The 24,217-nt window shown below is 40.4% G+C and overlaps 1 protein-coding gene across 1 annotated transcript in view; it reads right to left on the reverse strand.

Moving 5' to 3' along the window:
- The window catches only part of ITPKA (inositol-trisphosphate 3-kinase A), a 69,764-nt gene extending 46,105 nt beyond the window's left edge, over positions 1-23,659 (reverse strand). Inside the window, exon 1 of the mRNA XM_058162056.1 lies at positions 22,841-23,659. Coding sequence (XP_058018039.1) covers positions 22,841-23,293 — 453 coding nt within the window. The 5' untranslated portion in view covers positions 23,294-23,659. The remainder of the gene's footprint in view (positions 1-22,840) is intronic.
- Between the last annotated feature and the right edge of the window lie 558 nt (positions 23,660-24,217).

The following is a 24,217-nucleotide window of genomic DNA, read 5'->3' on the forward strand; positions in this document are numbered from 1 at the left end:
GAAGAGGCCCAATTTGTGTATGAGTGTATAGGTATTTGTGCGTATCAATGGTGGGTTGCTACCAGTTGGGCGAACCGGTAGCAACAGTGGCAGGAGGCTCCGCCCACCCGCCCGGACACTTCTCCGCATGCACAGAAGTACACACATGCACTTGTTCATGTGCACCCACAAGCGAACCAGTAGCAACAGGTTTTGAAACCCGCCCCTGGTGCGTATGTGTATATACATACATATGTACACATACTTACATACACACACTTAAAATAGAATATGTAAATATAAATATGTAAGTGTGTGTGTGTGTGTGTGTGTGTGTGTGTGTGTGTGTGTGTGTGTGTGTGTGTGTGAAAGAGTTAGGAAAAGGTCACTGTACCTTAAACACAAAGTTCCTTTTCAGCTTTGCTCATTCTGTGCCTTTTCCAGGAGCATTGCCAAATACCATAGAAAGATTCCAGACTGTATCAACTATGCACAGTGTTATTCAGAAAGCTGCTTATTTTGCACCATCTCTGCCTGGCACCATAAGGCATTTGTTTTAACTACTGTTTTGTTTTTTGCCTGGTTTCAGCTCGTTTTTTCCTGTATTTTACAAGACTGTATTTTTATCACACTAACTTTGTATTTGGTTTTTTTTTTTTTGCCAGGATGATTTTACTATCAGAGTTTTTTGAATTTGCATTATGCTATTTGTGTAGTGAATATCCAGATATTTTTTATAGACAATTTATAAATACAAATAATAAAAAAAACTTTCTTTGTTCCAGGCTTTATTTCTGTTTGGGTTTGTTTTCTTAGATTATGCAACAATCCATGCATTTCATTCTGAATTCAATTCCCAGATACCATAATGACCCCGTCAACCCACTTTGAGTTCTGATCTCAAAGGTGCATTTTCAAAAGGCAACTGGGCTTTATTTTCTCTTGAAGATGTTTTGCTTCTCGTCCAAGAAGCTTCTTCAGTTCTGACTGAATGGTGGAGGATGGAAGGATTTATATTCTTTCCAGTCATATGGTCATTAGCACTCTTTCTGAGATCATTGAGGCCACTTGGAGGTTTATCTGTGCCCACACAATGGGCACAGATAAATAGTGCAAATGGGTGTGGAATCTTCTTGGAACTGCTAAAAGGACTGTGTTGTAAACCAGCGGTCCTCTCTTTCCAGAATGTGGACTTTGCTGTCTCCAAAAGAATGACCTTTGTCTTGTCCAGTTGCCTTTTGAAAAAGCACTTTTTTATTTATTATTTATTTATTTATTTATTCATATTTTTATACCGCCCTATCTCCCTAGGGACTCAGGGCGGTGTACAGCCATCTAAAAACAACATAAATATACAAAGTAAAACATTAGTCTAAAAAACTTATTAAATAGGCCGAATATTTAAAATAGACATATAAATAATAAAACCCCAATTTAAAACCAAATCTAAAATTTAAACAATTAAAATTTAAAAAATCTAGTCCAGTCCAGTCCAGTTTTGAGACCATCATGACCTGGATGACTGAGAATCTCCACAGACCACAGCTCTGATGCAACCGAAAGTCAATATGGAATAAAAGAATAACCAACTATATTATACTTTATAATATATAATGACATTTCTGAACATTTCCGTTTCAGACAGAGAAGGGGTGAGCTCCCATTGAAAAAAAAATTGAAGTGTTAAGTTTTAGAAAACTTCTTAGGCAAGAGTAATAATAGAAACTTCGTTGTTTGTAGAAGAATAGAACTCATGTTCTTTCTATCCTCTTTGGAAAAGCTTGAGCTTCACTACATTACCATTCATTCCATTTCATTGGCAAATTATGTCCAACAAATTTCAAATCCAAACTGCAATTGTCCTACTTCACTCTCACTATCAGCAATTACAAAACATTTAATGTGAACTGGAGCTTAGAGGGACACCCCCACCCCTCCCCAGCCATTTTTTGGATAGACCACGTTACTCAGAAGCTACACCCAGTTTAGTTTAGTTTAGTTTATTTAGATTTTTATACCGCCCTTCTCCCGAAGGACTCAGGGCGGTTCACAGCCATAATAAAAATAATACAATATGAACTGCAACCCATCAGCACCTCTTCTCTCTACTTAAGAGATGCTGAAGTACTGTATACTTCCATCCCTTACTCTGAGAAATAACTAAGTAAATCTTCGGCAACTGGTTTCCAGGATACATATTCAGCATTTCCTGGAAACAGGATCCAAATTGTTAAATGTCAAAGAGCATTTGGGTGATAACTAGTCAAAACTTGGCAGTTTCATTGCGGCAAAGTTCTCTGATCTCAGGACTGTAATACTTAGCCTACTAAGGGACCCACTATAAATTGCTGGCTAAAGACCCTCTGTAATAGTGATAACCAGTTCAAATGCACAACAAATAAAAAATGCCAGTCTATCCAAAAAATTCTTCTCACAAGGCAATTGTGAGAATGAGTAAAACAGCAACTAATGCTGTGCACTTTGCCGAGCTATACAGTTAAATCAGAATTTATTTTTCATATCTTGGATATGAATTCTTGCCTTTTTTAAAATAATGAGCTATGAAGTTCATATTTTGATCAGTAGACAAACCTGAACCCAAATCTGGCATCCAAGGATACACTATTGAAAAAAAAATCTGTGAATTCTGGACTCTGCACCCTGGCTCAAATCCATCTCCAGGAAGACTTTTTGGCAAAACATCACAGCGTTCCTTAATTAAACTCAGCAGCATCATTCCACAATAAGTTACAAATGCCGTTCTTGTATGCTTTCTTTTATTATACAGCTTGCCTCTAAAGGAGTATCGAATAAACCAGGGTAACAATGTTAGTCATCTTTTGAATAAGCCAGAGGTTGGTTCTTTAATAGAAGACTGGTTCACCCTGCTTCCTATTTTGTACAATTTACTGAACAAAATAATAGTCCAGTAGTTTCTAAAGTATCTAGGTTGCATATTTTAAAAAGTTAAATTGAACAGTTTGGATATTCATAAAAAGTTTTCAAATTACCGTATATACTCGAGTATAAGCCGAGTTTTTCAGCACGTTTTTTGTGCTGAAAAACGTCCCCTCGGCTTATACTCGAGTATATACGGCTTATACTCGAGTTTTTTTTTTTCTTCTTTTTTTCACATTATACCGGGCTTGGCGGGCTTTTGCATTAGCGCGGGGAAGCCCTGCCGGTGCAGTGAGAGGGCGGGGCGGGGGAGCCGCCAGCCTTCTCGGCTGAGGGAGGGAGGGTTTCCCCGACCGGTAGCTGCCTCATTTCCCACCCTCGGCTTATACTCGAGTCCCCAGTTTACCCCAGTTTTTTGGGGTAAAATTGGGGACCTCGGCTTATACTCGGATCGGCTTATATTCGAGTATATACGGTACTCCAATATATTTAGGTTGAGATAATACCATGAATAAGTATTTTTCCTTTCCACTTTTTTTAAAACGAGTATTCATGACCTATCTTTATTCCTTTTCAGCTTATCACGTTGTGGCAAATTCTAGGGTAATCATTTATATCATCTCTAGATGCAATAAAATATATTTAGGGCACTGTGGTATTCTTTATACACTATATTCCAGAACTGTTCACAAGCCAATTAATAACACAACATTAAAAATCCATACATCTTTAATAGTTAAAGCCATTCAGCAGCACAGCACGCTGATCAACATCAGTGTTAATATATATTTTTACTTATTCCGATAACACACTATTATTGTGTGTTATCCTAATCTCGGATCCTAATCTCATTATTAAGTTATTTTTATCTCATTCTTTCATGTCAAGCTTTTACAAAAATTACTTACAAAACAGAGTAAAACATTGAATATTGAATATTATTAAAACTATCAATAAATCTACATCAAAATTAATAAACTAGTAACAGTAATAGAAATCAATGAAATATTTGACAAAAAGGAGACCGGGGTGAAATCTAAAAATTTTCCCTACCGGTTCTGTGGGCGTGGCTTAATTGGTGGGCATGGCTTGGTGGTCAGATGACTGGGTGGGCGTGGCCAATAACAATAAATAATAAAAATAATAAACAAAGCATAAAAAACAATAACAGGTATCAAAAACCAACTTTCACACTTTACACACATACAACACAACACAACACAACTGACTCACACACAATGTAAAAGCAGCTGCACTTCACACTTCACACAGCCACAAAAAGCTCAAAAACCAACTTTCACACTTTATACACACACACCTCTCTCTCTCACACACACATACACACACACACACAAAATGCCACATACAGCTTTCTGAGATTTTGTGTGTAGTTAGAGTGAAACACTACAGAAACACACCAAATCTCAGGAAACTGCACAAATATTTTATTATTATTTTATTTTATTTTATTCTTTTCTTTTATTTTATTTTATTTATTTATTTTTTATTTTTTTTATTTGAATTTATATCTCGCCCTAAGACTCAGGGTGGCTTACATTGTGTTAAGCAATAGTCTCATCCATATGTATATTATATACAAAGTCAACTTTTATTGCCCTCAACAATCTTCGGACCTTTAAGCGCGAGCTCAAGACTTTCTTTTTTCACCAAGCAGGGCAGGCCTGACCGATTTTAATACTGTGGATTTTTAGTGGGCTTTTAAATAGGGGTTTTATTCCATTTTTGTAATTTTCTTACTTAATATTTTTAACATACAGCAATTGAATTAGATTTTTAAACCGGATATTGTATTTTAAAATGTTTGGATTATTGGAGTTTTATTTGCTGTACACTGCCCTGAGTCTTCAGAGAAGGGCGGTATAAAAATTTGAAAAATAAATAAATAAATAAATCTGGGTCCTCATTTTACCTACCTTATAAAGAATGGAAGGCTGAGTCAACCTTGGACCTGGTTATTTTATTTTATTTTATTTTATTTTATTTTATTATTTTATTTTATTTTATCTTATTTTTATTTTTATTTATATCCCGCCCTTCTCCGAAGACTCAGGGAGGCTTACAATGTGTAAGGCAATTTTATTTTATTTTATTTTATTTTATTTTATTATTTCATTTCATTTCATTTCATTTCATTTTATTTTATTTTATTTATTATTTTATTTTATTTTATTTTTATTTTATTTTATTTTATTGTGGACTTCAAATCCCAGAGTTCCTTAGCCAGCAAAGCAGGAAGTCAAAGCAAGTTTTTTTTTTTCCTTCAGTAGCTGAAGAAAGCATGGCGTTGCCAGCCCGAAAGAGCAGTAATTATAGGTAAGTGAGGAGGGGGAATTGACTGGGCATGGATGGGGGTTCTTGTAAGTGGGAGCTGTTAAAAAGTGAGTTTAAAAGCCTGTGAGGATCAGGAAACTCCTCTGGGATCGCCAGAGGAGGCTTTTAAAACCTCGGGGTTTTTTTTTTTTTTTTTTCCTTCGGCTGAAGAGGGTTTTTTTTAAAAAAAACTTTTAAAGGGTTTTGATGATCTCTGCTCAGTCCCACGATGATCAGAGGTTTTTTTTTTACTTTTAAAGGCATGTTTCGGCTGAAGAAAAACTTTTAAAAGTAAAAAAAAAAAACACCTCTGCTGATGGTGCGGCTCAGCAGAGGCGGGGGGGCGGGGCCAGGGATTTTTGCTACCGGTCCTCCGAACCAGCAGCTGCCATCACTACTAATCGGGCAAGCCGGTGCGAACCGGGAGCATTTCACCCCTGAAGGAGACCCATAAGGATTGCACCTAAGGGGAAGACAAGAAGTAACAGATAGAAGCTTAACAAAACGAGATCAACCTAGAATTAAGGACAAACTTCCTGTCAGTTAGAAAAATTAATTAGTGGAATAGCTTGCCTCCAGAAGTTGGGGATGCTCCAAGACTGGAAGTTTTTAAAAAGAGATTGGACAGCCATTTCTCCGGAATAGTGTAGGTTCTCCTGCTTAGATAGGGGGTTGGACTAAAAGACCTCCAAGGTCCCTTTCAACCCTGTTATTTTGTATTCTGTATTCTATTATTGCAGGGAAGTGGGAATCACAAATGTTTTGGGTTTATTTATGGGTTATTATTAATACAATATATTATGTATTAGCTAATCTCATGCTTAAATTCCAAATGAATGCAAGTTTTATTTTCCTGCACAATTTAAGTCATGGAAAATATACTTTAAATTAAAATTTAGTTGATACTAATCCACAAGTAAAACTCAGTGGGATTTAGTTATGATTAAACACAACTAGGTTTGTGTAGTTATGAGTAAAAATGCTCTTAGACCTGTTTTCATTCAACAAAATAAAATACAGTATCCCAAACATAGAACTCTTCTTTCCAAACGGCTGTTATCTCCCAAATTTGTAACCGAGTAGGAACCCATCAAGGTTTCCTGGTCTGGTCTCTGATGCCAAATGCCAGGCTCAAAGAAAACAGATTTCCAAAATGCGTAAGGGATGATATAGATAAGGGATGAAGAACATCCACAAACAAATTCCTTTTTTCAACTGCAGATATGTGAACTGAGAGAAAAACTCTTGAAATAAGTGAGGCAATAGGAATATTAATTATGCTATGGAAAGGATTCACTCAACGTTTTGGCTTTTAAAAAAAGGAGTGGGGTAGGATAGGACAGCTTTCTTACAGCAGATGGCAGACCTGGCAACCTTAGCTGATTCCCAAAAAAATTTATTTATTTATTGATCAAATTTATATACCGCCCTATCTCCCGAAGGACTCAGGGCAGTGTACAGGCATTTAAAAAACATATAAATACAATATAAAAACAATTAAAAAACTTATTCTAAAAAGCCCGTTAATTTAGAATTAAAAATATAGAATAAAACCCAATTTAAAACCAGTAATTTAAAATCTAGCTCAGTCCTGCACAGTTAAATAAATATGTTTTAAGCCAGCGGAAGGTCCGGAGGTCCAGCTGACGAAGTCCGGGGTAGTTCATTCCAGAGGGTGGGAGCCCCACAGAAGGCCCTTCCTGGGTGTCGCCAGGCGACATTGCCGCGCTGACGGCACCCTGAGGAGACCCTCTCTGTGAGAGCGCACGGGTCGGTGAGAGATATTCGGTAGCAGTAGGCGGTCCCGTAAGTAACCCGGCCCAATGCCATGGAGCGCTTTAAAGGTGGTCACCAGCACCTTGAAGCGCACCCGGAAAGCCACAGGTAGCCAGTGCAGTCTGCGCAGGATGGGTGTTATACGGGAGCCACGAGGGGCTCCAGCTATCACCCGCGCAGCCGCATTCTGGACTAACTGAAGCCTCTGGATGCCCTTCAAGGGGAGCCCCATGTAGAGAGCATTGCAGTAATCCAGGCGAGACGTCACGAGTGCGTGAGTGACCGTGCATAGGGCATCCCAGTCCAGAAAGGGGCGCAACTGGCGTACCAGGCGAACCTGGTAGAACGCTCTCCTGGAGACGGCCGTCAAATGATCTTCTAAAGACAGCCGTTCATCCAGGAGGACGCCTAAGTTGCGAACCCTTTCCATCGGGGCCAATGACTCGCCACCGATGGTCAGCCGCGGATTTAGCTGACTGTACCGGGATGCCGGCATCCACAGCCACTCTGTCTTGGAGGGATTGAGCTTGAGCCTGTTTCTCCCCATCCAGACCCGTACGGCCTCCAGACACCGGGACAGCGCTTCGAGAGCTTCGTTGGGGTGTTCCGGAGTAGAAAAGTACAGCTGGGTGTCATCCGCATACAGCTGGTACTTCACACCGAAACCACTGATGATCTCACCCAGCGGCTTCATGTAGATGTTAAACAGAAGGGGCGAGAGGATCGACCCCTGCGGCACCCCACAAGTGAGGCGCCTCGGGGCCGACCTCTGCCCCCCCGTCAACACCGACTGCGACCGGTCGGAGAGATAGGAGGAGAACCACCGATAAACGGTGCCTCCCACTCCCAATCCCTCCAACCGGCGCAGCAGGATACCATGGTCTATGGTATCGAAGGCCGCTGAGAGGTCTAATAGGACCAGGGCAGAGGAGCAACCCCTATCCCTGGCCCTCCAGAGATCATCCAGCAACGCGACCAAAGCCGTCTCCGTGCTGTAACCGGGCCGAAAACCGGACTGGAACGGGTCTAGATAGACAGTTTCATCCAGGTGCAAGGGAAATTGATATGCCACCATACTCTCTACAACCTTCGCCGCGTAGCGAAGGTTGGAGACCGGACGATAATTACCTAAAACAGCCGGGTCCAGGGACGGCTTCTTAAGGAGGGGCCTCACCACCGCCTCTTTCAAGGCGGCCGGGAAGACACCCTCCACCAAAGAAGCGGTCGTAATCGCCTGGAGCCAGCCTCGTGTCACCTCTCGAGTGGCCAGCACCAGCCAAGAGGGGCACGGGTCCAGTAAAAATAGCTAAACAAGTTTAGATCTGGGTAAGATTTGTAAGGAAGACTACTGAAAACACCCAAGGTTGCAAATTAGACAGAACTGTCAAAAAGCATGCTAAGAAAGCCACACGGACCAGGAACTAAATTCATCTTAAGGAACCCTTTACAGTAGTTTTTTTAATGGAAGACCACAAGAAGGGTATATTGTAGATGCTCATTTTCAGAGCATGCAGATTTCAATACAGGTTGAGAAATACAGCCTTCACATTCAGCAGCCACTGACACAAATGCACTTCGCCTTTTTATATTATACTACTCCGTTACCAGGATCTGGGATTTTTTAAAATGGCTATGTTTGTATTGAGTATGACAGTAGACCTCTACCACCGAAGTGTTACCCTCATACAAAACTAAAATAATGTCCTGAAATTAAACCATCAGATTATTATCTTTAAATGTTAGATTGTTAATTAAATGTTAATTGGAGTTGGGGTTTTCTGGAAAGCTGGCAACTAACATGAAATCACAATTGTTTTCTTAGAAACACTGGGCCTCTGAATAATTAGTGTTCCGAATTAAATTTACAAACTGAATAGGACTGAACAGTTCATGGAAATAATGGACTCATCTCACAGCTGTCTTAGTCTTTCTAAGCTTTTTTGGAACAGTTTGAAAACAAGCTTATTTACTTTTTTTCTCCAAGAGTTCTGCGAGAAAGTTCATTAAAAACAAGCCCTAAAGGCACACCCTAAAGTTTACTTCTGCCAACTTATCTATTGGGTTCCACCCCTGCTCCAACGTATCTTATGGGAAGGGAGCAGAAATATCCTGAATGGCTCAGTAACAACCTTCAAGCAAAAGAAGCTTGCTAAAGCTTGTTCAGAGGTTTCCACTAGTGGTGGGAGTAGAACTACCTCCAGTTTTTAAGATGTAATAAACTGAAAATGATAGCGTCTATATTCCTTCATGCAAATGCTTTTATAAAATAAAAATAACATTTCTTAGCCTCATATTGCAAGGGAAGGCTTAGGTGACAGCTAATCAAATCCAGAATGAATCACTCTGGGGTAGGGAAATTCAGCACTACAAAATCCTGAATTACGTGCCTAAATACCATCTTTGATTCATTGTTGTTTTTTTATTCAGCCCTGATTCCAGTTTTACCCTCTTCATTACAGCACAGAAAGAGTGTGTTTCTCTTCAAACCTGGCTAGGTTTTGGTGAGATTGAGAAGAAGTGATTCATTCTTTCAGATTTAAACAAGTATCACTTCATTTCAGGGAAATTACGGTAAGTAGTTCATTGTTTAAAGCTCTTAATAGTTGTTTCCTCAATTAGATAATGAAGTCATGGCATTTCCATCTCTAATTGTCATCATAAAATAATCAGGAATAATACTTTGCATTTATACAGATCTCTTGATCAAGTAAGCTTTGAGGACAAACATTAACTAATTTAGAGCAGCTTCCCCAAAATGATTTCAAATGGGAAATTGTTAAGAATGGTTTCAGATGTTATAAATAAATAAGCATTTTTTTCCAGCATGTATAGCATAGATTCTCACACATGCTGGGCGAGTGTGTCACTGAGATCAAGAAAATATGCAAGTTTGGCATTAACAGAACTTAGTCCTGTTCCCCTACTCCTGTTTTCCCATTGCACTCTCAGCATCTTACAGTACTGCATACCAAACAAACAAGAGATAAGCAAGACTGCACTGCAGTCAGGTAGAAGAAATGCATACCACGGATATTGTAATTATCAGGACTGGCCCAAGACATCTATCTAAGACAGCTTGTCCCTGCAGTTTCTATTAACATAGTGATCACTAGTTATCCTGTATTTCCTGTGTTCTTATGTTTGTTAGATGCACAGATAAGGTACACGTGGTGTGTAGAAATGCACAAGGGAATTATAACTACTCATATAATTATGAACTACTCTTCTGGCATAGATGGATGAGACCTGATCTTTATTCTTCTTGATTTTGTGTCCTGAAATAATACCTCCTGTTGATCAATATTTGTGGCTTTTTTCTGTTGTTATTACTTGCCATAATACTAAGCGTATTATGTACACATTGTACACACTGTACAGAATTGCACAATCACACAAAGTACCGCTTTTGAAGAGGAAAGGCTGGATGTGAAATGGGAAGAAACAGGCAAGATTACAGCTACCCTTCAAAAAGACCTTGACTTTGTGTCAGAATGGTCAAAAACTTCGCAACTGCAAATCTCAACCAGCAAATGCTCTGTCTTACACATTGGAAAAAAGAATCCAAACACTAAATACAAACTCGATGGACATTACCTTACAGATGACCCCCACCCTGTCAAAGACCTTGGAGTTTTCATATCCAATGATCTAAGTGCCAAAGCCCACTGCAACTACATCGCAAAAAAGGCTTTAAGAGTTGTAAACCTAATCTTATGTAGCTTCTTCTCCAGAAACACTACACTACTTACCAGAGCTTATAAAACATTTGCTAGACCAATTCTTGAATACAGCTCACCTGTCTGGAACCCATACCACATTTCAGTCATCAATACAATTGAACATGTCCAGAAATATTTTACAAGAAGAGTTCTCCACTCCTCTGGATACAACAAAATACCTTATGCCACCAGACTTGAAATCTTGGGTTTAGAAAACTTAGAACTCCGCCATCTTCGACAGGACCTGTTTTTAACTCATAGAATCATCTATTGCAATGTCCTTCCTGTTAAAGACTACTTCAGCTTCAATCACAACAATACAAGAGCAAACAATAGATTTAAACTTAATGTTAACCGCTTCAATCTTGATTGCAGAAAATATGACTTCTGTAACAGAGTTGTTAATGCTTGGAACATACTACCTGACTCTGTGGTCTCTTCTCAAAATCCCCAAAGCTTTAACCAAAAACTGTCTACTATTGACCTCACCCCATTCCTAAGAGGTCCGTAAGGGGGCGTGCATAAGAGCACAAACGTGCCTACCGTTCCTATCCTATTGTTTTCTTTCATTATATCCAATTAATATAGTTGTTGCATGCTTATCCTTATATATATATGCTTATATATTATATAGTTACTTTCATGATTATGCTTATATATACTGTTGTGACAAAATAAATAAATAAAATAAATAAATAAATTTTTCTTCTCCTTAAGGCAACTTTCATAGCCACTCATACAAAATATTTTTCTTGATGAAAATTAAAGGAAAACATTTTATTCAATGACGCTATATCTCCCAACGGGAAAGATTGACGGCAGAAAAAGAAGGGGACAACAGAGAATGAGGTGGCTGGTTGGAGTCACTGAAGCAGTAGGCGTGAGCTTAAATGGACTCCAAAGGAAGGCCTGGAGGAACGTTGTCCATGGGATCGCGATGGGTCGGAAATGACTTCGCAACTAACAACAATAGCTCCCAACAACAGATACCAGGAGAAATTAACAGAAGAATCACCAGCTCAACCCATCCCCACCTCAATTCAACAAATCTCCCAATTCAATGGTAATGTTTTTACATATATATATATATATCCCACATTCATATTCAGGTAGTCCTCGACTTAGAACAGCTCGCTTAGAAGTTAAAATGGCACTGAAAAAAGTGACTTATGACCATTTTTCATATTTATGACTGTTGCAGCATCCCCATGGTCACATGATTTACACTCAGATGCTTGACAACTGACTCACATTTATGACGGTTGCAATGTTCCAGGTTCATTTGATTACCTTTTGCAACCTTCTGACAAACAAAGTCAATGGGGAAACCAGATTCACTTAACAACCATGTTACTAGTTTAACAACTGCAGTGATTCACTTAACAAATGTGGCAAGAAAAGTTATAAAATGCGGCAAAACTCACTTAACAAATTTCTCAGCAACATAAATTTTGGGCTCAATTGTGGTCGTAAGTTGAGGACTACCTGTATCACATTGTGGCATTATTTATTCCATTGAGTTTTGCGTAAACAAAGACATAGTCCGCAACTTGGGCGTCCTCCTGGATGGACGGCTGTCTTTCGAAGATCATTTGACGGCCATCTCCAGGACAGCTTTTTACCAGGTTCGCCTGGTTCGCCAGTTGCGCCCCTTTCTAGACCGGGGTGCCCTACGCACGGTCACTCACGCGCTCGTTACATCTCGCTTGGATTATTGCAATGCTCTCTACATGGGGCTCCCCTTGAAGAGCATCCGGAGGCTTCAGTTGGTTCAGAACGCAGCTGCGCGGGTAATAGAGGGAGCCCCTCGTGGCTCCCACGTGACACCTCTCCTGCGCAGACTGCACTGGCTACCTGTGGCCTCTCGGGTGTGCTTCAAGGTTTTGGTGACCATCTTCAAAGCTCTCCATGGCATAGGGCCGGGTTACTTACAGGACCGCCTGCTGCCACCGACTACCTCCCACCGACCCGTACGCTCTCACAGGGAGGGACTCCTCAGGGTGCCGTCCGCCAGGCAATGCCGACTGGCGACACCTAGGGGAAGGGCCTTCTCTGTGGGGGCTCCCACCCTCTGGAACGAGCTCCCCCCAGGATTACGTCAACTTCCCGACCTCCGAACCTTCCGCCGCGAGCTTAAGACACATCTATATATCCGTGCAGGGCTGGCCTAGGGTTTGATTTTTTATAAATTTAATTTTAATGGGGTTTTGTATTTTAACTATAGTTTTAAATTTGGCCTAATGGAATAAGTTTTTTAAATGTTGTTTTAACATGTATTTATATTATATTTTATGTTTTATAAGGCTGTAAACCGCCCTGAGTCCTTTGGGAGATAGGGCGGTATAAAAGTTTGAATAATAAAATAAATAAAATAATAGGCTATTGTTTAAAAAAAAACATAATGGCTAGATTCACAAAACATGCCAAGGAAAACTATACAGCAAAGTGGGAATGTATTCATGTTGAAATGACAAACAAAATGTGGAACTGCAAAAATAAGAAAACAGTCATTCCTCAATGTGGTTACTCGAACATATAACAGAGGCTTCATATAGGTAAACATGCAAATATTGGGTAGAAATAGCACAGAAACTAAGCATAATATCCTCTCTCAAACATAAACATACCGTAATGTACACGAACCAAGTTTTTTTTAAATAGATCAATCTACTCAATATGATTACTCCTACACACACACACACACACACACACCAGAGGTGGGTTTCCGCAGGTTCTGATCAGTTCTGGAGAACCGGTAGCAGAAATTTTGAGTAGTTCGGAGAACCAATAGTAAAAATTCTAACTGGCCCTGCCCCCATCTATTCCCTGCCTCCCGAGCCCCAGCTGATCGGGAAGAAATGGGGATTTTGCAGTAACCTTCCCCTGGAGTGGGGAAAGAATTCAGATTTTACAGTATCCTTCCTTTGCCACGCCCACCAAGCCACACCCACCAAGCCACACCCACAGAACCAGTTGTAAAATATTTTGAAACCCACCACTGACACACACACCATGTGTTCAACTTAAATTCCTAGAATTTCCAACAAATGATATCTAATTCTGGGAGTTTTAGTCATTGGAAGACCAAAGGTTTGGGAAGCTTGCAATAGAAGGTTGCAATAGCCTCATAAACAGGTTTCACTACATTATGTTCATCAAAAGACACAATATTGTGCAAAATTATACTGGTTCCTCCCAGTTTAATCCTGTCTGGCTGCTGCCTCCAAGATGAATCTTTATTCTTTGAAGTATTTCCATCAAAAGGATTTCTTTCACAATTACTTTGAACACCACATGATAAGCTTAATAAGACTGGCAAATAAAGCTTCATTCAAGTTAATTGAAATTACAGGAGTAAAATCCAACACATCTTGAGGCCACAAAACTGATGAATGTCAAAAATTAAACTTTGGCAGCATGTCCAGCAATCTGGTTTGTTTCTGATTACATTAAAAACAAATCACAAGTAGAAGGTCACCAATGACTTGTAGAGTTTATCATGTTTCATATATATGAAAACATTCCCCCATTCACATTTCTTATTTTCAAACTGACTACTTTTAAATGAAGCAACCTTGGACTTTCTCTATCAACTTTCATCATTTATTCTTGCCTTTTTTTAAAATGAAAAGTTGCGCATTCTTTGAAACAAAACACTGACGCAGCCATATTCCAGTGTTTATGGGATTGAAGGCATTGTTGTAAATAAAGTTTACACTACAGAGGAACACTGCATTCATTTTAAATGGAAAGAATGTAAAATAATAATAAAATGGCAGATGACACATTAATTATTCTGGTTTCTAATCCTTTTTGTTTTGTATGGAATAAGTTTTTGTGAGAAAAAGCAATATGAAAGAACCACAAATACAGAAATAGAATCTATGTTAACGTAATTCCAATGGAGAAAATATAGAGCAAAAATAGCAAGTCAAAACTAGAAAGAACCATCTGATATTGAGTCTAGTACAACCCCCCCCCTTCCCAAATATATTCTGAAATCACAACATGAGAAATCTGCACTATACATTACACAAGAGAGAATAATAGAGTTCACAGATATTTCTGTCAATCCAGCGTGAAAAGTCAGATCCTTACCCACCACTTAAAAATCCATTAGAAACCTTTCCCTGAAATTCCAATTTAATATATATATATATTGTGCATGCTTAGTTTATGTAATCTGCTTCTGTTTCTGAACTGAAATGACTGGTACTTTTAGTTCACAGTTTTGAAGTGTGGGTGCTGTAATTTCAGGCAGTATAAGAAAGATGGAAACAGATAAAATGAAAAAAAAATCTGAAAAGTACTGCAAAATTCTTTTTCACCTGGGCAACCAACGCACAATACAAATCAGCTTAAGGATTTCTCTGGTTAACAGGAGCCAGGCTTGGCATACATAATTTGAGTTCTCCAGGCTTATGGAACATCAATACCAAAGAACATATGACAATTTTGCAGTAGTTTTGCCTCTTGTGACCACTATTTCAGGACTGATCTCCCTAAATGCAAAGAATCCCAATTAAGGCTAATAAAGATCAGCTTATGCGAAGCCTTCCTCTTTTGTTATTCTTGAAAAAGCGAGATGTATCACCACAAATCTTATTGGTCATGTAATGGATTTTTAAAGTTGTTTTAAAACTTCAAAAACAGATAACTGTTTTCTCATATAGCATGCCATCCATTTTGAATCCAATAATTTATATCCATCAGTCAAGGCAACCTGTTTTTGCTGCATTTTGGAAAACAGTGGAGTTCCTTATAAAATTCCCTTATTGCCAAGACTGATGCTGGCCAGTACAGGCAGTCCTCCTCTTACAAGCATAATTGAGACCAACATATATGTTGCTAAGAGAGAAATTTGTTAAGTGAGCTTTGCCCCCTTTTAAAACTTTTCTTACCACATTTGTTAAGTGAATCACTGCAGATGTTACATTAATAACACGGTTGTTAAATGAATCTTATTTCCTCATTGACTTTGCTTGTCAGGTCGCAAATAAGGACCACATGACACACTGGAACGGTCATAAATATAAGTCAGTTGCCAAGTGTCTGAATTTTGATCACACAACCACAGGGATGCTACAATGGTCATAAGTGTGAAAAATGGTCATAAGTCACTTTTTTCAGTGCCCTTGTAACTTTGAACAGTCACTAAACAAACTGTTGTAAGTCGAGGACTATCTCTATCTCAGTAAAGGCCCATTTAACCCATTTAGTGATAAGCACTGCAAGTAGATTGTTACCTGATGAATCTGCATAGCCAAACAGAAGAAGAAGAATGAGCAATGAGTTATTGTACTGATTGGGCAGCTGATTGCCTCAATGAGAGAGAGAGAGAGAGAGAGAGAGAGAGAGAGAGAGGGCCTTTTGTTGTCTCTTTTGAACTGTGTATAAATATAATTTCTATGTGTCAATTAATGGCTGATTTGCTGAACACCAGGTTTCTAGGAATTCTCTAGTGGTGTTTTTTTTAATTTGGCTTGGTCTGAGATGCTTAGTTTCCCAACAGAGTACCTGGGAGCATCCTAGACTAATCCTAGACAAAGCAAAAAACCAGAAAGCACTAAGGACTCCACTATCCAAACTCTTTCTCACTTTGTATGGGCCCACCTCCCAATCACTGCAACTTTATTATTGATTTTTATATTATTTAGTTTAATTCATGAGTAAATTTGTTCAACATTTTATGAGATCATGGTGTGTCAGACTTTAATCTATTAATTGATTAGATAATCCACAAAAATGGCACATCTTCATTATAGACTGTGTTTTCTCACCAACACATAGGTGGAAAGTAACACAGGAAAAGGTGAATGTTGATTGACTCTGGAAATAGTAAATTATTTCAAATAGGATTTAATTTCAAGAGTAAATCTCACTTGAATTATTTTTTGTTTTTAATAATGAATGCTGGTTGCACATGGGCCAAACTCAGTTGATTAACATATAACAATTATTAAAGATTTAGATTACAGTTCATAGTTCTAGAGAGATTTAAATCTTTCTCCCTCTGCCATATCTGCAATGAAAGCACCTCTCCTTTTCCTCAAATATGCTATTTGCAAAAGTTGCAAGGACCTGGAAGTCCCAAATGCATTACAATGTGTATTGGGGTTTCTTATTGCAAAAAGACAGTTTAGGGGAAAATCTTAAGAAATCCTATGTACTGATCTCCCAAATTACATCTCTTTTGTATCTTAAATTCACCAGATGACCACACTTTTTTGGTTTTTGCCTTCTGGTGATTTTTTTTTTAAAAAGCATTCAATTCAGATCAGATTTATTTAGGAGGACACACGACACACAACTAATTCTTATTTAGAATTAGAAAACCAATATTTACTTCCACTTTTAGGAAAAATGGCCCACCCTCAGCAAACAATGGGTTCCATAACAAACCATGGTGTTTCACTTAACGACTGCCACAAAAAAAGATAAAATTGGATTGGCCACATAATGCCCCCTTTACAACTGTCACAACTTACAATCACAGTAGATAGGCTTTGCTACCATTGTAAGTTAAAGACTATCTATAAAAGGTGGCCCAGGTTTATTCTAATTCAACCCTGAGAGTATTTCAGCAGCTTGTGCACTTCTATTAGCATATGTCAGGTCAGGTCTCCTTAGCAAAAGGATGGCAATCTCCCTCTCCCTGAGGCAGGTAAGAGAATTCGCTAAAGCAGGGGTCTCCAACCTTGGCAACTTTATGATTTGTGGACTTCAGCTCCCAGAATTCCTCAGCCAGCATGCGCTAAAGTAAACAGATTTCAGTCTATTATAATAAACACATTAAATGACTTCCATAAAAATTATGACTAAGAGCTTGTTCTTCTTTTAAAAATTGACTTTATATATTAGAGCACCTGCTTAACTGCAGAGCAGATTTGTGAAGAACATATTATTGCCAAAATGGGTAAAACACATGGGCTAATCTTTCCAGCCCTTTCCAAACAAGTCACACTCACAGTATGAAGCATTTTTAAAACTGTTATCTTAAGACAAAAACTTTGTATACTAGAATACCAGCCGATCAAGAAACTGTTAAGTGTATTCTAATTTAATAGTAATACTATATCAGAATCCAAATGTGACTCAAAAGGCTGTAAAAATTCAAATAATGACAGAGTTATAAAATGGCTGGCAGCTGTTATAAAAGATTTTTAAACTCATAAATATTTTTATATCTAGAAACATAACACAGCTTCTGAATCGGTGTTTCTTAAGTGTGGCAATTTTAAGATGTATGGATTTCAACTTTTAGAAAGGAACGTGCTGGCTGGGGAATTCTGGGAATTGAAATCCATACACTTTAAAGTTGCCAAGCTTGGGATACACCACCCTAGATATACGAAATAATTTTTCAAAGGAAGAAGTCCATTACATAACAATGAACACTGAAACTCATTACACTGGTTTTGCACTCCTAAGACATCTACTAATTTCAGACTGGAAATTACCACCCAATGTATGAAAATTGTTGTATTAATGTATTGTTTATTATTAGAGGTTTTGCCCACCATTAATTCAATTAAGTTGAATACACTACTTTTAGTCATGCCTGAGAGTAGAATTTAATTTAGATGTAACGCAGGTTCTGTAGAGAAACACAAGCAATTACCTGGGGTAAGAATGCTCTGTATTGACTTTACGAACCAGTGCTTCCATATATTAAAAGTAAATCTGCCCAACTATTTTCCAAGCTTTGATAAATCAATACCTTTTCTCAACTTCTGAGGAGTTTAGCACAATATCAAATTTGCATCTTTGTTTCCCTTCCATTCCTGTTGATATTTATCCTAAACATTTCCATGGAGGAATGGAGCTGTGTGAAATTGCTTTGCTTCCATTTTTAGATCCGAGTTGTGTACGCATCATCTGAAAGGGTTCCCTTCTTAACTCCTCCTTCCTGATTCATGGCAGACCAACTTTTATAGTTATGTTCCTGCCCTTCAAATCCAGTTAGGAAGCTGGATTTAAAGAATAACTTTTTAAATTCTTTAAATTGAAACCAATTCAATCAATTCTACTGCACCTTTAGTAAGAATACAAGCCTACCTTAAAGAAATATTATGAGGATTTCGACACTCAGGATTTGTTTCTGAGTTTGGGCGAAAACAGGAAGCTGAAGTTAATTAGCTCAGGAAGGATTCAGGCATTGTATGCCAAAAGGGGAATGGAAAGGGTCTGTATGAAAAAGAAAGACAATGTAGAACTGGACAACCATAGCTAAGCCCTGGCAGCAGTCTTTGAGACTGTGACATTTGGGGAAAGCATGCACGCTGCCAGACTCAGCCAGGATTATCCCATTCACATGCTATGTCTCTCAACATGGCCCATGAAGATCAGAATTGGTTATAGGGAAGATATAACATAAACTAAAATGCCCTCAGACATCACCAGCCTAGAAGTTTAGATTCAGTTCCAAAAAAGAGCCTTGGAGTACATGAGGACACAACTGTAGCTTAAAGAAGTTGACTTTTTTTCTCCCAAACCATGCTGCTGCTTGATCCTGAGAAAAAAGGACACTTGTATTAAGAAGCCGCAAACAGATGTTGCATTCATGTAGACTTCAAAGCTGCTTTTTTGAAACTGAACCTGAAAGCTCTGGACAGCCTTAATTCCTGCACAGTCTCAAATATTACTATGTCTTTCCTCCCTCCCAAAAAATGCTGCTAAAAGATAAGTTTTCTTTAGAGCAGGGGTGTCCAAACTTGGTCCCTTTAAGACTTTTGGACTTCAACTCCCAGAGTTCCTCAGCCAGCTTTGCTGGCTGAGGGACTCTGGGAGTTGAAGTCCAAAAGTCTTAAAGGGACCAAGTTTGGACACCCCTGCTTTAGAGCATTATAGCCTTCCTCTTGTTTTCATCCTCAAAACTGAAAGAACAATTTAAAGAAATACTAAAAGCTAATCTTCTTGGGTTCATAAATTTTATGCCAAATACTTCATATTTATAGGAAACAATTCTAGTCGTTCCTGGCTCAACACCTGGCAAAAGATTCTGTAATCAGTTCCTAAAGTTGTTATGCAAACAATGAAAACTCTTGAAGAGTCACTGTGTTTATCATCTGTTTCCATTATTAAAATAATTCTTTGTTTTTTTTATTTATTATCTTACACAAGGGGAAGGACGCATTTTTAAATACCTAGCTGATAAAAAGTCTGAACTGGACCTTGTGAATTGCCATTAAACCAACCATTCTGGCTTTGAGATTTTGGAGCTATTGCCTCTGATGCTCTTGGAGCAGCTCGTGGAAAGGCTGGTCACATCAAGCATATCTCCTGCAAGTGGTTAATGATCAGGGTTGCATTATTGAACAGGCAAATAAATTCCTGCCTAAAGTCTGTGATTAAAAAGTGTTGTATAATTGGCCATTTTCCTTTCAGATTTTCCAGTTACAAAGAGCTCTCCTCAGAGACCATGATTTTTAAAATAGCATTTCCATGCTGAAGGAAGTATACTCGTGACGTCTCGCCTGGATTACTGCAACGCTCTCTACATGGGGCTTCCCTTGAAGGGCATCCGGAGGCTACAGTTAGTCCAGAATGCGGCTGCGCGGGTGATAGATGGAGCCCCTCGTGGCTCCCGCATAACACCCATCCTGCGCAGACTGCACTGGCTACCTGTGGCCTTCCGGGTGCGCTTCAAGGTTTTGGTGACCACCTTCAAAGCGCTCCATGGCATAGGGCCGGGTTATTTACGGGACCGCCTACTGCTACCAGATACCTCTCACCGACCCGTCCGCTCTCACAGAGAGGGACTCCTCAGGGTGCCGTCAGCTAGGCAGTGTCGTCTGGCGACGCCCAGGGGAAGGGCCTTCTCTGTGGGGGCTCCCGCCCTCTGGAACGAACTCCCCCCAGGACTCCGTCAACTTCCGGACCTCCGAACCTTCCGTCGCGAGCTCAAGACACATTTATTTACCTGTGCAGGACTGGCTTAGATTTTAAATTTATAGGGGTTTTAAATTGGTTTTAATATTTATATTTCCATTTTTAATAATTGGGCATTAGAATAAGTTTTTTAATGATTATTTTAATTTGTATATAGATGTTTTATATGCCTGTGAACCGCCCTGAGTCCTTTGGGAGATAGGGCGGTATACAAATTTGAATAATAAATAAATAAATAAAAAATAAAAATAAAAAATAAATTATTTTTCTTCATGTTAATTTTAAAGCAATATTTATATGTAATGTACAATACTGTGTGTGTATAGGTGTATTAAGTGAGGCATCAAAACCTCTAAGTTTTCCAATGATCTAGAACAGGGTTTCCCAAATTCCCATGAAGTGACACAGACAGAATCCAGGGAAAGATCAAGTGAAGAACCTTTTAGTTGTACATTGGTGCAATAAATCTACTTTTCCTAAAACACTAGTTTCAAGTGAATAGCATGGTGTGGAAGATGCTCCAATTTTGTTTACTTTTTGCTTTTATTAAAAAATAAATTTTCATTGCATTGTTTATATTGTTCATTTGGGTTCATGTTGATGTTTGATTTTTTTAGAGGTGGTTTGTACATTAAGATGTCACTAAAGAGAATGAGAAAAAAAGTTGTGAAACCTATTAATAGACAGAAGCAGAAATGAAATTTCAGGTGAATTTACTGGGCTGTCCAAGGTTATCACTATGATTTCTTATTTATACATTCAGTTTCTAAGATCACGACTTATAGGAGATATTACCGTCAGACGTGTTTCGCATATATTTTCAGTTCTTAAAATTCCTAATATTTACTAGACACCCAGCTTATTTTCTTGCTACAACTGAAGACCAAAACTAGAATGAATTAGTCCAATCAAGTTGTGATTTAGGAGAGCAAATGTGTCGAGACACACGTTGTGTTTCCAACTCAGAAATTTTGGAGGTTTGTACCAGATTGTTTCAGATCAGCCATAGTCTGCAGAAAACAGCTGGACCACTTTCCTTTCTCTGCATTTTGGACTAAGCAAAATCTGAATGGGCAAGTAGAACAAGGCTTCTTCCTTCCCCTGGGAATTGCCAGGGCTGCATAATCAGCACCCATCTTCCCAGCACCTTCCCTTCCTCAAGCCACTGTCACCAACATCCCAGCGTGATAGAATGATACATCACATCAGCCTGTCTGCCACCCTTCTCCCAATAGCTTCTCTGTTTCTGAAGAGAATGTTCTTGCCTTTTTCTGCTCCCCCTTTAAACCTTCCCCCTGAAACAAAACAGGCACATTTTGTTCTAGGCACAGACCAAAAAGCACCCAAAACATCAAGTTTTGCCTTGCACACAGACTCCCTGAACCAAAGTATTTCCGATATGGGACCATTCAAAACCAACATTCCTACTTTTTCTTAGCATACTCGCTTCTGAGAAATACCTGCAATTTATATGTCCTCCATCAAGGGCTTCAGGCAGAAAGGCGAGGCAGAGAACATTTGCTAAATGTTGAGTTATACACACAAAAGAAGAAGAAGAAAGCAACTGGGATTGTCCACCCAAACTGTTTCTAAGAGGAAAAAGCTTACCACAATACACAGTATTGTCAATCAAACTGTCCATCCATTCCACAAGTGCTGCTTCGACCAAGGGTCCCCTGTGAAAACATCTGCTTTGCATACTTTGAGGTTCAGGGAAACTGGTTTCCCTAAGCAGTTGACATATAAAGAGTGAAACATCTGACAACTACAGGTGTGGTGTTTCCCCTTGAGTCAACACACGTTCCACACAGAGAGGAAACCCTGCATTCAAACTGATCATACTTTTAGATAATCTTTCTCCTACTTAAAATCTACGTGGCATTTCTTTCAAAACGCCTATTCGTTGATTTCAGCTGCAACCATAGGCGCAGCTTCTCCGAAAGGAAGACCCCCCCCTCCCTTTCTCTGAAACTGCCCGGGGGTGGTGGTGAAGGCCTTCTTTTGGAATAAGGAAACCCCGCCGCTCCCCGTTTGCAAAAGCCAAGGAAGGAAAAACGCCCAGCCAGCTCTCGATTAACCAGGTTGGTATTTCAGCAATCCCGAATCAACTCGACTAACTCTTCCAAGGGCTTCCAAAAAGGCCGTTGCCGGCAAGCCAGGCAGAGCCCGTCGGCGCCCCTCCTCTTAAGGCAGAAGCCCCGCTCCCGGCAGCGGTCTCTCCCGGCTCTTCCCTGGCCGTCGGGTACCTGTTGCGTCTCCTCGCCGTGCTCCAAGTGAACGATCCCTTGGCTCCTGCCTTCCGTGTCGCTCAGCAGGTCATCCTCGGAGTCCTCGAAGAGCGACGACGAGCCCGTGGAGGAGAGCGACGACGTCGAGAGCCGCCTGGAAGATTGCAGCAGGTGCAGCGAGCTGTCCGTGGTCAGCCAGGCACCGTTGGGCTCCGTCGGAGGCAGCAGGGCAGGACTGCGCTGCGCCTCTCCGCCGTCCTCCTCCGAAGTTACGGTCAGCTGCGGGATAACCGCTTGGAGCACCCCGTTGCGGGGACGGCAGCTCTTCCGGGCAGGCTCGGGCAGCTGCCGGCTGGCCATCGCGCAGCGAGCCTCGAAAAGCGAGCACAGCTCCCCCACGCTCAGCTGCCTCCTCCGGCCCAGCTCCGGGCTGCTCCCGCCGCTCCCGTCCTGGGCTTCTCTGGGATCCATAAGGGAAAGCGAAGGCGTTAGCGATGCCGGCACCGCGAAGTGTGCAGGGGGTCGGGTCGCCCAGGCGGAGAGTCCGGGGCAGCGGAGCGCTTCGGCGACTGCTCCACCTGGCACCTCGGCGCCGGGAAGCACGCGACTGAAGAGGGCTCGGGCTGCCGCTGCATGGCCGGCCTCAGCCCCGTCAGGCCGATCCCGCCGTCCTCTGACTCATCCCTGGGAAAGTGCCCGAGTTGCTTCACCGCCCCTCAGTCTGACCCATATGGGTAGATTGCTCGGCAGCCCCACGCTGCTCTCGGGCGGCGTACGCAACCGGGAGAAAGGAGGAGTCTGGAATGTGCGTAAAGGAGGGCCTCGCTCGCTCGCTCGCTCACACCCACACGGAGCCTTTGCTCTGTTTGTTTTGAGGTAGCGTCGCCTCTCCTTTTTTTTTTTTTTTTTTGGTTTCTCTTTCAACGAAACCTGGAAATGTCTCTCCAAATTCAGCCGATTTAAAAAAAAAAAAAAAAAAGGAGAAGCGTCACCCCGGCAAGCCGCAGACCTGTCAGGGAAGCAAGTTTCTCTCGGCTAATGCAACTGCTTGGCCCCGCCTTCCCCTGGGCTCCTGGACGGTACAAAGTACGGCTGGTTTCCCTCGCGTGTTGCGCGCCCTCGGCCCCGTCTCGCCAAAGCTGGAGCGTCTGTGGAGATTCTCGGTCACCCTGGTGGTGGTTGTCCCAAAGGTGCTTTTTTTCCAGAGGCAACTGGACTTTCTTGTTGTTGTTTTTTTCTTTGAAGACCTTTTGCTTCTCATCCAAGAAGCTTCTTCAGGTCTGACTGGATGATGGAGAATGGAGGGATTTCTTCGCCAAAGGACTTTTCCTTGGAGATCTTCAGAACTAACTAACCCACAAAACCAACTCTGAGGGGCGTGCATAAGTGCAACCT

The sequence above is a fragment of the Ahaetulla prasina genome, chromosome 1, assembly GCF_028640845.1.
Source record: "Ahaetulla prasina isolate Xishuangbanna chromosome 1, ASM2864084v1, whole genome shotgun sequence".
Lineage (NCBI taxonomy): Eukaryota > Metazoa > Chordata > Lepidosauria > Squamata > Colubridae > Ahaetulla > Ahaetulla prasina.